Below are 12996 nucleotides of genomic sequence, written 5' to 3' on the forward strand. Positions count from 1 at the left end.
AGGGGCATGTGGTCAGCACATTGCTTCCCAGCCGTATGTCAGTTTCTGAGACCAGAGCCGCTACTTCTCAATCAAGTAGCTCCTCAGTTTGCCTCACAAGGGCTGAGTGCACCCCGCTTGCCAAAATAGCGCTCAGCAGACCGAATGGTCATCCATCCGAGTGCTAGCCTAGCCCGACAGTGCTTAACTTCGGTGATCTGACGGGAACCAGTGTTACCACTGCAGCAAGGCTGTTGGCCTGCTATGCCTTATTTCACAGCAACGTCTGCTATCATATTCTGCTATGAGGTCGCTCTGCAGAATGTGAGAACATATTGTTGCTACAGAAGGAACTAGTGAGAATAATTACATCTAGGAAAAAAAAAAATAATTTGACAACTGCAAACTTATCTTTGCTAGATATGCAGTTACGAATATTTACAGCCAATATGTGTTCAACTGCTTCATTCACATGAAGCTGAACATGATAACTTTTTGTGTTTTGGTAGCTGATGACAACAACTGGTAACAGAAGTAATAAACAAAAGAGTAAAAACTGCCCAGTGCTTTTTTAGTACAACAGTCAAATGAAAGGACTAATCCCAAATATAGATGCTGCTCATTTGTCAAAACCACACTAGGCCTAAATAGGTATCACTGTAAGGGCATTTTTAATCAATTATTAGTTGTTTTTCATGGAAAGGATGTCACAACAGAAAGTGGCAGCTTTACGCAGTGCATTAAGTGGTACTGGGACCCTAATTTATTAAGATATTTATGTTTCTGGATTGCAAAGGTACTAACATATTGTAAACGAATGAACTGTAACCCTGCGGCATTTCTGGACGAGCAAGGCATACGCGTCAAACAACGACCATATTCATAAGTTATTGTAAGTATTTGTATAATAAGCAACTGATAGTCGCCAGTTACGTCCGCGACTGGGACTCCGAAATATTTCTGTGTCCCTTATGCTATTTACATCATATTAGTTTCAGTTTTTTTATTACAACCGCTCTCTTCTGCTTACTTCTTATTTTTAAATATTTACACACGCATTTGCGTAAAATAGTTTATACGCCAATAGTAAGCCTACTCTCAATACCGTACGAATGAATCTCAGTTGTTAAAAAGCACGGTCAAAAATCTCTCTCTCTACGGTATTTCGTTACTTTATATTTTGTAACTGTCATTTGAGTTTACTGGGGCTGTTATTCGATTTACCTCTTTGCAGACATTTTAACTTTGTAATTTTTCATTTTCTAAGAGTTTGTGATCTATACGAACAAGAAGTAGTATGGTTTTTATCTTGCGCGATCTGCTTTCCAACTTTTAATAGCCCACCTTTAGAAAAATTACATACATTTTCCAGCATTCAAATCGGAAATAGACACATTAATTTTCGTGTCGTACAATCATTTTTATTTTGCCATTGTATTTTATATGTATTTATAAAATTAATAGCAATTGATTATTATTTAGTATCAGTCAAAGTAGTTTCGCAGTAGAAGGTATGTACTAATCGTGTCATTAATTTTGAAAAAAAAATCAGAAATAACAAACCATTTTTGGTTCTCTGTTATATGAAATTACGAACACAGTCTTGCATTTGTTACAATACTCTGTATACATTGGTTTGAAATTCTGTGCTAGAAACATTCGCTACATGTTGATTATCGATTAGAGCCAGGAGAGTCACGAAAGTTCTCGACGCGGGAAGTTCGCCTATATAAACGCCAGCGCCCAGCGGCCTCTGAGATATTGTGTCGTGTACCGCTCGCTACAGTTATCGTCGAGTTACTCTGGTTAATTTGTTGCCTTTTCATTCAAAGCAGTTATTACAAACAGAAAAGGTAAGAGGAAACGTGTGTATACTATCAATTTTTGGAGTGTAGTTGCAAGTTGTTCTGTCTTGTATTTGTTACAAAATTGTGAAACAATTTTAAAGTATTGATGTTTTTGTTATTCCGGTATAGATGGCGACTTTACCTATGGTTGTCAGACTCCTTGAAGAGCTAAACCAGCCAGCTTCCCTATTCGATCAGAATTTCGGTCTGGGAATGCTTGCGGACGATCTCATAGCTCCTCGTATTACTTCTGTACCATTGCTATCTGGCTATTATAGACCTTGGCGCCATCAGCCTACTAGCCGAAGTGGTACTTCCAACATCAAAAACAAGAAGGAAGGGTTTGAGGTAAGTGTTAAAATTATTTACGTTGTCAAAAGAAGTGGTTCGTTTTATGCTTCAAAAAAGGGCTGTGGGGTGAGGAACTTCATAAACGCTAAAATTTCTAGATCCTTCTCCCCTTGTGCCCCCTACCCCCCCCCCCCCCCGTCCTTTTTTTTTTTTTTTATGAATGGTAAGCTACGATTTAATGAAATTATTTTGGCGGCGGCGGGGTTTACAAGTTCAAGGTGTGTAATTTTAACCTCTCGTAAGTTAAAGAAAATTTTTCGGAGAATGAACACCGTATCTGTTGCGCAACTGACAGTCAGGGTTAGGGTACTTTAACAGCTAACAGAACAATGCATACCGCCCCTCCCCCTCCCGCCGCGTCCATCGCAAAAGAAATTCCAGTAACTTCGCCAAGCAAGCGGGTAAGACTGTGCATCTATTAATAGTGGTAAAGACGCCTTCACAAAGAATCAATGAAGACTAAAAAGTCGTCCACAACGAATTTCGTAGCCCACATGTTTTCTCATTTGACTGTTTGCAGTTTGTGCACTCCTAATATATGATAGGTCAACTTATTGCAATAACTTAAAATATTTAGCCTACATATTAAGTGTAAAACATAAGTTATTAACATAAATTGAATATTTTCAGTATGATTACACTACATACTAGTTATAACAATGAAACATTGTTTGTAGATGGTCCTAACAAGCATTGTCTCAATGTTCCCATTGAAGCTAGTCAACTATAATCCCCAAAAATTTTGTAAAAGTAGTCTCTTCCCATCTTGTTTAGTCTATGCATATATGTGAACTAGACTCTCTTCTCATGACCAATGTTTCTCAGTCACTGTGGTGTCATCAGCATACAGCCGTTCATAGTTCTTGCTGAATTTAATATTGTTTACAAATAAATTTAATAGGTATTTGACTTGTCCAGATCGTTTTGGTGTTCCTGAAAATCACCTATTACAGACCTGTGTCCAGGTTATATTATCACATACTACTTTAGGGCGTTTTATCTATTGCATTGTATGTTAATGTATGCCATATTTCACATTTCTCAGTGCTGTATGGCTGATTGTCAAAAGGCATCAGACAAGATCGTGCAGAAACATAGCAGATAGTTTTTGTCTAATGCGTCTATAACACTCTTTGGCTTGATATACTGGTTAGAGTAGATTCCCTTTCTGGAAACCATGTTGTACTGAAAGTCTAAAATTCTGTAAGAATGTGCTAAACTTAATACACACAAACACTTCTAATATAAACTAGCTAGATACTAGTCTCTAGTTATTTGGATTATTTCTCTCCATCCATCCAAAAGAGATTCAATTATTTCTTTAGTCTTATGCTTTATTAGAGAAGATCGATATTTCAACTCCTGATTTCGTGAATTCTAATTTCTGAATTATGTTAAGTTCTTTATTTGTTCCAGGAACATTGAGTGGGATGGTTGCTCCTAAGATGTTTAACCCCTGATGATTTTTCTTTTAAATTTTGAGCAATAACTAAAATTGATCATTATATTTTTGTCAACTTGTCACTATTGTTCAGAGTTCTCATTGACTTTAAAATCTGTTGTTACAACCTGTTGTTTAAACTCTTCTGGCTAAATCTGTATTTATGTCCTAGGCCATTTTTAATTTCATGATTAGAATTTGCTGTGGCTCTATCAAACTGGGTTTTACTTCTCTTGATTGCCTGCACTTCTGCTGTTTCTTTCTCCATGCTCTGTTAGTTCACTTGAGTCCTGGGTTAAATAATATCTAATTATTCTCTTGAGGATCTATTGCTTACTGTGAACTTGCTTGTGACAAGCCATTTTGGAGACTATGAAAATCGTGCTTTAGAGTGTTGGCAAATGCATTTTACTTCTCAAATGTGCTGTGCATTTTCAAATTTTCTTCAGAATTATTTTAAAAACTGTTTTTTTAACTTAGACTCCTGACACCTCACTTTGCTTTTTGTATACAAAAACATTAAACTATGATAGTTGGATTGCTATTTCCAGAACTTTTGCTTAACATTCACTACTTGAATTATTGTTGTCAATGGTCTGATCAATCTTGTCAGTACATCTTTTTTATATTAAACTGCAGTAGTGTTCTTTCAAATTTTTTTAGGTTTTGATTCTCAGGATATTTTATCATGCTGAAAAACTTGATGCTAGGCTCCCCAGAGAGTAGGGTGTTGCTGACCACACTGCCATTAGAGACATTACCCATCAAACGCAAGTTTCCTAAAGGAAGTTTGGCTAGTATTAAGGTTTTAGTAAAACTGAAGTCACGAATGTCCCACATAAGAAATACGGAAGCGTCCGATCCCGCCTGTCTGCTTTGACCCATGACGTCACAAATATGGTGGAAACAAAAACAAACACACACACTTTCCACAAGAAGCCTAATGACACTAACGGGACAAGCGCGGGAAATGGGGTGTTTTGGGTGGGGGGGCAAACTAAATATAAACAAATTTAGACGCCTTGCGTAGCTACAACGTGTAAGTGAAGACAGCCATGCATGCATACCCACCCACCTCCTATAAAGGCACATTTGCATGCCGTGCGTGAGTTTCCTCGGAAATGCGAAATCTTAATTAAATAATTAATCTCTGACAAACAAATAAAGCCTATGGCACAGAACTGCAGCGCTATGTCGCTGATAAAACAAAATTACAATGGGGACACTCTTTTGTTTGATTAAGAAGGGGAGGTCTTGCAGTACAACTGGTGCGGGAAGCACGTATATTTTATTAACTGGCACACTGCCATATTTGAAGTTATATAAGAACACTGAGAGTTGCAATCTTACTAGGCACTCGATTCTGTAAAGAATTTATATTTATGAAAGTAAGTAGACTTATTTAACTGTAGGCTTATTCGTTGAATATATCTGATTTAACTAACTGTGTAAACTTTATGTTTAGTAGACAGTCACCTCTGTACGACGTATTGACATTGCTGGCAAATTATTCTAATATTGAGATTTAGATTTTGAGTCCGCACCTACCGCAACAGTCTTTGGAAACGATTTAAATACGAAGTCCGATTATTTGAATCACATTTCACGGTCAACTACGAATAACATTGCATTTACGAAACAGCCATTGTCAAGCGTCTGATACCAAATAATTAAACGTCCACGTTCCAGATAAGCAAATATTAATTACAACCAATCACTATCATACATATACAATAATTAATATTTTATTTGTTTTATACTCCCCAGGGGTCGTAACCCCTGCAACCCATAGAAGATAAAGATGCTTCAGTAGCTGATTAGTGTTTTTTGTCTTTTAAAAAAAATCTCACGGGATAGAACGAACAGATCAGAAAAGTAAATAAAATAAGATAAAATAGAACTGGAGACAGCCACACTCAAACCAAACTCCGCGCCGTCATGACGTCACACACAACACCCCTACATCAGGGGCCAAGCTGACGCGTGGGATCGGACACTTCTGTCGAACCAAAGTTTGACCACTTAGCTAGTATCAGTAAATTGTAGTTGATCAGGTCTTACACAAGACCATTACAAGATCTTAGAATATAAAACTTAGTTCTGCTTTCCAAAGCATTCGATCTTATAAATCATAACCCATTGCTGTTAAAACTGTGTAATTATGGTGTCCGTGGTATTTCCTACAAGTGGTTAGTCATAGTTAACTGAAAGGAAACAAGAGTACATATTCCTCAGGAGGGAAGTGTGTACCATTTTGAATATTAAAAAGTTAATTATGGGGTGCCCCAGGGCTCGGTATATCAGTGAAATCTGGCCAGCAGTATAGTTTCCCTCATGACATTATATTACAACAATTTAATGAAACCTGTAAAAGAAGAAATTAAAGTAGCTTAATGTAAACATAAGCTTAGGATTTTAAGAGACCTCTTCTCACTTTGGCCTCTGACAGTTACAAAAATGGGATTTTTGTGGAAGAAAACCTCGTCAGGCATTGGAACCTGTAGTAAAAAAAAATTAACTTGTGGCTGCTGTTACCCAAGTGTTGGGTGTCCCACCAATAGTGATGCTGGCATTCTCACTTTAAAAGGAACCAGCAGAAACGAAGCCACGATTGATGATCATATCAACACACGTAAAATTTTCATGTGTGCACTGTTCCACATTATGCTATACCTTAAACCAGAATTAAACTAGCACTTCAGTAGCATTACACAATATATATTAATAACTTTCCATAACTTACATTCAAAACAAGTTCGTAAGACTGCTGTGAACTTCTACAAAATTTACTCAATGTAGCAGTCTGGTATAAAGCCTCCAGGCTATTTATACATTGTATGCAACAGGTGTTACAATTTGTACCATGATAACTGCCTTCCTAATTGGTTAAATTATGAAGTTCATAACCAGTTTGATTCTGTAGGTATAGCATAAACACAGTAATGAGTCTTGAAAAGACACAAGCTTTTTTAATTAGGATTGTCTCACTTTCTAGGCATGAAGGCTTTAGATTGCCATTCCGGGGAGTACTAAATAACTGTAAGACATATCAAAAGATCTCTAATTTAGAGTACTACTGGAATAATGGCCTATTCACAATGCACAAACAGTTTCTTACCTTGTATGCTTGCATTGGAAAAACCAAGCACTTTCTGATTTAGATTGTGGCCTTTCCAGCATTTTTAGCGAAATCAACTTTACCTTAAATTTCCAAACTATTCTAAAGTGGGAGAATGAAATTTCATATTTGAAGACCTTGTATTGGCAAGTTCTTAAATGCCAAGGTTTCAGGTGTACCCCTCAAGTACTTCCAGAGTCAATAAAAAGCTAAATTTCAAATTTTTAAAGTTTTTTCTCCAAATGCAAATAACTCATAATTTTGTTTAAGAGCACAAACTAAAAAAATGGCCCAGTTTATTTTCTTCTGAGGAAAGATTACTGGCGGTATTGTCTGAAAGTTGACAAAAACCCACAAGTGCACTGATAGTTGCACTATGGGGTCAAATGACTATATCCCTTGAAGTAATGATAGTGAAACTTTACCTGTGCTCATGCAGAGCATGTGCAAATGTTCACAAAAAATTGCAGCAACGATGTATGGATTGATGAGTGACTTGGGGAAATAATACTTCAGATTGCAAAGTAACTTTTCCTGCAGCTGTTCCAATATGTTGGATTCCTGCCTCCATCCTCACATAAAGTAGTCTTTCAAAAACTGTCTTGATTATTGTTACCATAATTTGTGTGCCTTTCTTATATATTCTACTGTGTTTCTGTAAGGCCTTTCCTTGTCCAGGCAATGAGGCCAAAAGTGTTAACACTAGAATTGAAATTGGGTTAATGCTGTTTTCTCCATCTCCATTTACTTTGTTTCAGAATTGAGGAGATTCTGCCAATTTAATCACATATTTTATGGTTTTGTGAAACAGCCTTCTTCATTGGAGGTTGAGATAATTGTAGGTGTCGTGCTCGTTCATAGTTGTACTTACATTTGTTAGTCGTATTGCACCCAGTAGCTTGGCTCTCTTCTCCTTACAAGGAGAGGTCCCCAGTGGTGTAATAAGACTTCTCCAAACTATCTACACAGTGACGTAAATGAAGGTCCAAAGGGTGGTAGACTGCAGCCATTCACCCGGAGCGGCCCTCATTTGCAAGTAATTGACAGTCAGAATTTTGTGGCATTTAAACACGCACAAAATCCTTCCATTAACCAGTGTGGTTGGCCAGCCGCTGTGGCTGAACGGTTCTAAGCACTTCAGTCTGGAACCACACTGCTGCTACAATTGCAGGTTCGAATCCTGCCTTGGATGTGTGTGATGTCCTTAGGTTAGTTAGGTTTAAGTATTTCTAAGTTCTAGGGGACTGATGACCTCATATGTTAAGTCACATAGTGCTCAGAGCCCAGTGTGTTCATACACAGCTTCCTGTGCATGAACTTGTCAGTTCAACCCTTGTCAGGTGCTCAACTATTTAGAATAGTTATGAAAATTACTTCACTTTTATTCTATTAATTAGTTTAATTGTAATTTATTTCTATTCCCTTGTCACATCATTTTAATCACTGAACTTTTTAATTTGTTTCACTTTTCTTTCTCTTTTTATTTATTTATTTCTCCCCCAATTGGAATTTTTGTGAAAATGAATATAATTACATTTATCTATAATACTGAATTAGTTGAGGATTCCAATCTCAGTTAAAAAAAGAACTGTATTTGTGCAGTGTTGTGAAAAATGTAGTTTTTTACCAGATGTGCAATTTTTTGCGTGGTAATTGTAACACATGCATAACATAACCTAAATAACTGTTGCACTATGAACAAAATAACTTTTATAAGTAAAACTAAATTCAAGAAAAATGAGAAATAGATATGAGCGTAACTATGTAGACAGAACACAGGGTGTTAAAACAAAAGAAATTAAATCGAAATCAATACTTAAAATTGCACTTGAGCAAAGAGTTCAATAAAAATTACTATTGAAGTGATTTCAATAACAATTAAAAAAAAAAAATTTTGCACCTGGCTTGATTTGGTACTGACAACCTTATGCGTGTGAAGTTATCCTACCCATTCCAACATGCAACCAGACTGGACATAACTTTAATGCTACTGAGTGTCACACACAAATTTGAATTTTTCTTTCCTCAGTTAATTGCAAATGAGGGCCCATTAGAGCCTACATCACTGTATAAATAGCTTCAAAAAGTACATTGTATTGCTGGGATATCTTCTTGTTAGTTCATTCTCTGTTATTTATTCACACCAAATAAGTTAAATTTCTAGAAAACATTTCCACTTCTTTTAGGAGGTGAGTCAGTTTATGTTGAAGCATATCAGTGTAAATAAGATTGTTTAACATGTAGCCCTTGTTGCTTATTGTTAAACACTCCTTGGCACTAACACTTTAGTGATTAGAGGGAATTTAATGAAATAAAGCACATTAATATGAAGGTACAGTACTAGAAGCATTTTAAGTCTTAGTGTAGGGTGAAATAATAAAATTACAGAAACAGCATTAAGAAGTTTTAAAGATTATTGCCAAACTGCAAAGCTGGTGCTAAGGACAAACTTATGGCTAGAAAATTGGCAGAATTCTCTGGAATTCCTTGCAACAAAATTCCTTAATGCGTATGGACAGAATGATACAGAGAGACTGATTTATTTGAAATTGGCACCAGGAAGCAAAATTTGCTCAGAAGAGAGTGGAGGTAGGCAATTTGAAGGTGGGGCATAGTTATAGCTCAACTTAGTTGGCAACATGAAGTGGGCAGAAGTGGAATATACATGAACGGTCGCTCAATTGTCACCATGCTGTGTGCATTCTGTATCTGTTTTAATATTGTGCCCTATGTTTGTTCCTAGCCAGCATTAGTGTTCAAAAAACTTCAGGTAAACTGGTGATGTGAAGAAAACTGTGGGCTTTCTGTTTTATAATCCACTCGCTACTCTGCTTTGAAATTTGCAGCTGCTGTTGATTGTGTACTCATCCTGTGAGTGAGACCTCCATGAACTAAAATACCTGCAAATTGACTGGTGCAGGAACTTAATGCAATTTTGTTGGTTGAGAAAGTGCATGCACAGTCCTTGTTTTCATGCCTGGTGACTTATTTTCCTTAAGTGATGAGGCTCACTTATTTGAAAATTGGCAGAATATACACAATTGGAGCAGTGATTACACCCCCCCCCCCTCCTTTCCCCCTCAGAGACCACTTCCATTGACCCTACATTAACAGCAGGTAACAGTTAATGAGGTAAACTACGTATTAGGAGCTAGAATAATTTAACTGAAGGAATAATTTTTATTGAAGAAGCAGTTTCAGTGCCTCCTGATAGATAAGTCCACATATCAATGAAATGGGTGTGGGAGGTGTATGGTTCCAACAGGATGGTGCCATGCTGTGCGTGCACACACATGGCAGTATTTTGTAACACAATTCCCAGGCTACATCATGACCTGGAAATCTGGTCAGATGGGTGATCGTCCCCTGTGAGGGGCTATCTAAAACCACTTGATCTGAGTGTTGTCAGTAGGTTAAAATTGATGTAGTCATTATTGGTGCCCTGGGATAAATACCACGTAATAGCCAGGCTCCCAAGCTGTAGGAAGACAGTGAAGTAAAACAGTTACAAAATCCAGGTATCACAAGGAAATTAACTGAACTCACCTGGACTACTACGTGAACATTACCCAAGTAGTGTAATTGTTGCTGGTAATTAATTTGTTGAACAAATTTTGAAGAAAAGTTCAAAATGTTAAGCAATATGAATTACAGCTGCTGCTGTTTCTGCTGCCACCCCCCTCCCCCAAAAGAGGCTATCAAATACTATCGTTAATTATTTTCTGTTGTAAGCTTCTAACAAGGGAACCTTCCCATCGCACCCCCCTCAGATTTAGTTATAAGTTGGCACAGTAGATACGCCTTGAAAAACTGAACACAGATCAATCGAGAAAACAGGAAGAAGTTGTGTGGAACTATGAAAAAAAATTAGTAAAATATACAAACTGAGTAGTCCATGTGCAACATAGGCAACATCAAGGAAACTGTGGGCTCAGGAGCGCCGTGGTCCTGTGGTTAGCATGAGTAGCTGCGGAACGAGAGGTCCTTGGTTCAAGTCTTCCCTCGACTGAAAGTTTTACTTTCTTTATTTTCGCAAAGTTATGATCTGTCCGTTTGTTCATTGACGTCTCTGTTAACTGCAATAAGTTTAGTGTCTGTGTTTTGCGACCGCACCGCAAAACCTTGCGATTAGTAGACGAAAGGACGTGCCTCTCCAATGGGAACCGAAAACATTTGATCGCAAGGTCATAGATCAACCGATTCCTCCACAGGAAAACACATATGATATATTCTATACGACACTGGTGACAGCATGTGCGTCACATGACAGGAATACGTTGTCGACCCACCTAAGTTGTACACTTAGCAAATGGGTAAAAAGATTCTTATACCTTGCCCGATTTAGGTTTTCTTGTGGATGTGATAATCACCCCCCCCCCCCCCCCCCCCCCCCCCTCCCAAAAAAAAGTGATGAAAACGTAAGTTTGTCACATAAACTGAAAATAAAAAATTAAAATTTTCACTCAAGGGAAGACTTGAACCTAGGACCTCTCGTTCCGCAGATGGTCTCGCTAACCACGGGACCACGGCGCTCCTTCAGTTCCATTGTCCTTGATGTTGCCTATCTTCGCATGGACTACTCAGTTTGTATATTTTACTAATTTTTTTCATAGTTCCACACAACTTCTTCCTGTTTTCTCAATTGATCTGTGTTCAGTTTTTCAAGGTCTATCCACTGTGCCAACTTATAACTAAATCTGAGGGAGGGTGCGATGGGGAGGTTCCCTTGTAAGATGTAACAGCGAGGAAAGAAATCTGATCAGTAAGCAAATAACAGTAACACTACTAACCTGTAGCTGATGGTTGATCCATATCCATGTCGTGGAACAGACTTCATCAGCTTTAGAGTTATTCCCCTTCCTTGATTTGATTTGCAGCAGCACTCCACGAAGCACACATGTAAGATTGTGACAGGTAGAAATAGTTAAATTGGTGCATTAAGGGTTTGTGTGCATCATACACCGCTTACAGCAAATTGATTGCCTCTTATTTTTTTCGCAATCCTTTGAATTTTGCTGCTGGTTTTTAAGGTAATGGTAGCTAAGAGAATCCTAAGAATTGTTTCTGGAAATGATGTGAAGCAGTATAAAGTTCATAATTGGGTAAGAACAGGTACCACTGAGGTAAAATGAAAATGTTTAACAAGACAATAAAAATTTGTTAGGAAATGTTATTGCCTTAAAATAAATGTCATGATTGCATCATGTTTAAAATGGGAAACTTAATTTAAAAAAAAAATTTTTTTTAGGTCAGTCTTGATGTACAGCAATTCAAACCTGACGAGATATCTGTTAAGATGATGGATGACTTCATTGTTGTTGAGGGAAAACATGATGAGCGAAAGGATGAACATGGTTATATTTCTCGTCAGTTTACCCGGCGTTATAAGTTACCAGATGATGTAGAGCTTGAGCAAGTGGTTTCAAAACTGTCATCTGATGGTGTGCTTACAATAACGGCACCAAAGAAGGTAAGTGTGGGTAAAGTATTCTAAAATTTTCATAAAGTAAGAATTGAAAAGGTGACAATATTCTACTAATATCTTAAAATTCTTTCAGGCATTGCCACCTTCAGAGTCAAAGGAGCGTATTGTTCCCATTGTACACACAAATCAACCAGCTGCTGCACAGGGTGCACCTCCCAAGGAAGCTGGAGATAACGAGAAACAAGAAAATATGGAGCAATAATTTGTGTCAATACATGACATAACTTTACTTGGTGTTAAAGTTTCTGTACTTGCTTAATATTCGTTATCAAATAATTTTTGATTTTTGTGCAGCATAGCTGCTTGTGTTTAAGACTGATTTGTAGTTAAGGGCAAATGCTTATGTTAAGACTGATATGTAGTTAAATTATAATAAATCTTATGTTGAATGGATTCTTCATGATTTTTTTTAATGCTCTCCCCACACAAAAAGGAACTTCGGACAGTGAAAATTCGAGAATAACATTTGTGCTGAATAAAAGACAGAAAATTGTCAGGATACGGTACGAGCAGCAAGTTTTTAAAGGCAATGTGTTCATGAAAACATCAAACGGTGGTGGAAGTTGTTGAGGATTTATTTTAATCTGCTGAAAATTTCAGTTCCACATGTTGAAATAAAGTATAACTTGATAAATGTGGAACTGTAAAAGTGTGTGTGTGTGTGTGTGTGTGTGTGTGTGTGTGTGTGTGTGTGTGTGTGTGTGTGTCTCTCTGTAGTCCTCTGGGTAATACAAAGTTGATGAAAACATAGTGCCTACAGACGCTCTTTCCTCAC

General features: G+C 37.3%; 1 protein-coding gene across 1 annotated transcript; it reads left to right on the forward strand.

The window, feature by feature from the left end:
* The first annotated feature begins 1658 nt into the window (after window positions 1–1658).
* Window positions 1659–12598, forward strand: LOC124805148 (alpha-crystallin A chain-like). Its single transcript, XM_047265619.1, has 4 exons — window positions 1659–1832; window positions 1956–2174; window positions 11985–12206; window positions 12295–12598. Exons 2-4 carry the CDS (start codon window positions 1956–1958, stop codon window positions 12421–12423), a joined length of 570 nt encoding a protein of 189 aa, XP_047121575.1. The 5' UTR covers window positions 1659–1832; the 3' UTR covers window positions 12424–12598.
* The last annotated feature ends 398 nt before the right edge of the window (window positions 12599–12996 follow it).

This window comes from Schistocerca piceifrons, chromosome 7 (genome assembly GCF_021461385.2).
Source record: "Schistocerca piceifrons isolate TAMUIC-IGC-003096 chromosome 7, iqSchPice1.1, whole genome shotgun sequence".
Taxonomy (NCBI): Eukaryota; Metazoa; Arthropoda; class Insecta; order Orthoptera; family Acrididae; genus Schistocerca; species Schistocerca piceifrons.

Coding starts and splice junctions, on each gene's coding strand:
- LOC124805148 (XM_047265619.1), top strand. CDS start 1,956: ATGGCGACTTTACCTATGGTTGTCAGACTCCTTGAAGAGCTAAACCAG. Junction 2,175..11,984: donor ACAAGAAGGAAGGGTTTGAG/GTAAGTGTTAAA, acceptor AATTTTTTTTAG/GTCAGTCTTGATGTACAGCA. Junction 12,207..12,294: donor CAATAACGGCACCAAAGAAG/GTAAGTGTGGGT, acceptor AAATTCTTTCAG/GCATTGCCACCTTCAGAGTC.